The sequence below is a fragment of the Onychomys torridus genome, chromosome 1 (assembly GCF_903995425.1).
Source record: "Onychomys torridus chromosome 1, mOncTor1.1, whole genome shotgun sequence".
Classification (NCBI taxonomy): Eukaryota; Metazoa; Chordata; class Mammalia; order Rodentia; family Cricetidae; genus Onychomys; species Onychomys torridus.
In genome coordinates this window covers 7,603,519-7,605,244 of record NC_050443.1, presented here as the reverse complement: position 1 = coordinate 7,605,244, position 1,726 = coordinate 7,603,519, and the positions used below count along the sequence as shown (strand labels likewise).

General features: G+C 40.8%; 1 protein-coding gene across 1 annotated transcript; it reads right to left on the bottom strand.

The window, feature by feature from the left end:
• Positions 1-247: 247 nt before the first annotated feature.
• LOC118571213 (vomeronasal type-1 receptor 4-like) lies at positions 248-1,195 on the bottom strand. The gene has a single exon (XM_036170172.1). The coding sequence runs from the start codon at positions 1,193-1,195 to the stop codon at positions 248-250; it is 948 nt and encodes a 315-aa protein (XP_036026065.1).
• Positions 1,196-1,726: the final 531 nt, after the last annotated feature.

Sequence of the window (1,726 nt, the reverse complement as noted above, 5' to 3'; positions counted from 1 at the left end):
GAGGTGGCTGCATGCCTGTAACCCCAGTAATTAGGAGGTGGAAGCAGGAGGAACAGGAGACCAAGATCATCTGCAGTGCATAACGAGTTTGAGGCCAGCATGGCCTATATAAGGCCCCAACTTTAAAAAATGCAATACCTGTCAGTTCCAACCATCTGAATATTAGGTACCAAGGAATGCCATGATTATTTTGCTCAGATGTAGTAAAAAAAATCCTCTAAGGCATAGGAGAGTTTGGGGTATCAGATTAGCCATGACAGCCTCTTGTAGAAAAGGTACATTCCAAGTTTGAAAAGGAAGACATGAATTTGGAAATAATTTTTCTGTTGTTCATCAGAACACAAGGGCAGATGATTGGGTAGCCTGAAGATAAAGCTCCACTAATCAGATCCAATACTGGGTTGCTCTTAGGTCTGTGAAGTGAATAGAAGGTGACAAAGGTGTTTGAGAAATAGAAAAACACAAAAAAACCCACAAGCAGAAGGATGCTGTGTGTGGCCCTCTTTTCAGACAAGGCCTGGGAAGACACACTGGAACTGTGGACATGCCGTGTTCTCCTACTGTGTCTGAACAGGAGGGTCACCATGTAGAGGCTGGCCCACATCATGAGAAACACAAACAGAGTGTCTCTCATCGTTAATACAGTTACAAGTAACATGGTGGTGTGACGGCGAACCTGGTTACTTTGGCAGTATATCTGGGAATATCTAGAACCCACAACAGTGAAGTTGATTTGGCCTTTTATGTTTTCAAACATGGTAATATAGACAAGTGTATTGATGATCCAGATGAAGAGGAGTGAGGGAAAAATACAGGACTCAAGCTTGGATTTAAGCCATGCCCACTTGGAGTGATTGGAACTGACAGTGATGGCTTGAAATGCACTCAAGAGAGAAGTAGTACAGATGGAAAGGCCCCTGGTAACACTGTATGCATACAAAACCGCCGTACATCCAACATCATAAAAAAGGAGCTTGACCGCAAAGGATGCCATGACATCTGGTATCAGCCTGAACACAATGCTCAAAACATTGACAAGTGTCAGATGTGTGAAAATCCTATCTATGGGCTTCTTCAGATGAGGCTGAATTAAGAAGGTGTACATGTATAGTACAAAGAGCAGCAAGTTTCCTATGAATCCAATGAAAACTTCTGACAGGAGGAAGAATCCAGAAATTAGGTCTCTTAGGAACATTATCTTAAGGAAGTCTTCAGTGTTCTGATTGGACAAGGCAAACCAACCAAGTATAAATGCATGATGTTGTGGGGTTAAAATTAATGGACTAGGTGGATGAATACAGTGAATGATAGATAAGCACAAGAACACCAGATAAGCTCAGAGGTGACCCTTCCAGGAACTGGATTCCATTATTTCTGAGAGCCTGAGAGTAGAAAAGTCAGGGTTAAAGAACTCATAAGGAACCTCATGACACTTTAGTATATGAACCAAAATACATTTGAATCATATGAAAGATAGATGGACATTGTAAAGAATAAAAAAGCTGACCATCAAAAAACCAAATAACCCAATTTTTAATGAAGGTATAGGAGTAAATGGAGAATTCTCAAAGATGGAAGACTAATGGCTGAGAAACACTTTTTTTAAATGCCCAGCATCGTTAGTCATCAGGGAAATGCAAATTAAAACTACTTTGAGATTTCAGCTTAGCCCAGTCAGGATGACCAAGATGAATAAAACAAATGACAGCACATGCCAGGAAGGATG

Coding starts and splice junctions, on each gene's coding strand:
- LOC118571213 (XM_036170172.1), bottom strand. CDS start 1,195: ATGTTCCTAAGAGACCTAATTTCTGGATTCTTCCTCCTGTCAGAAGTT.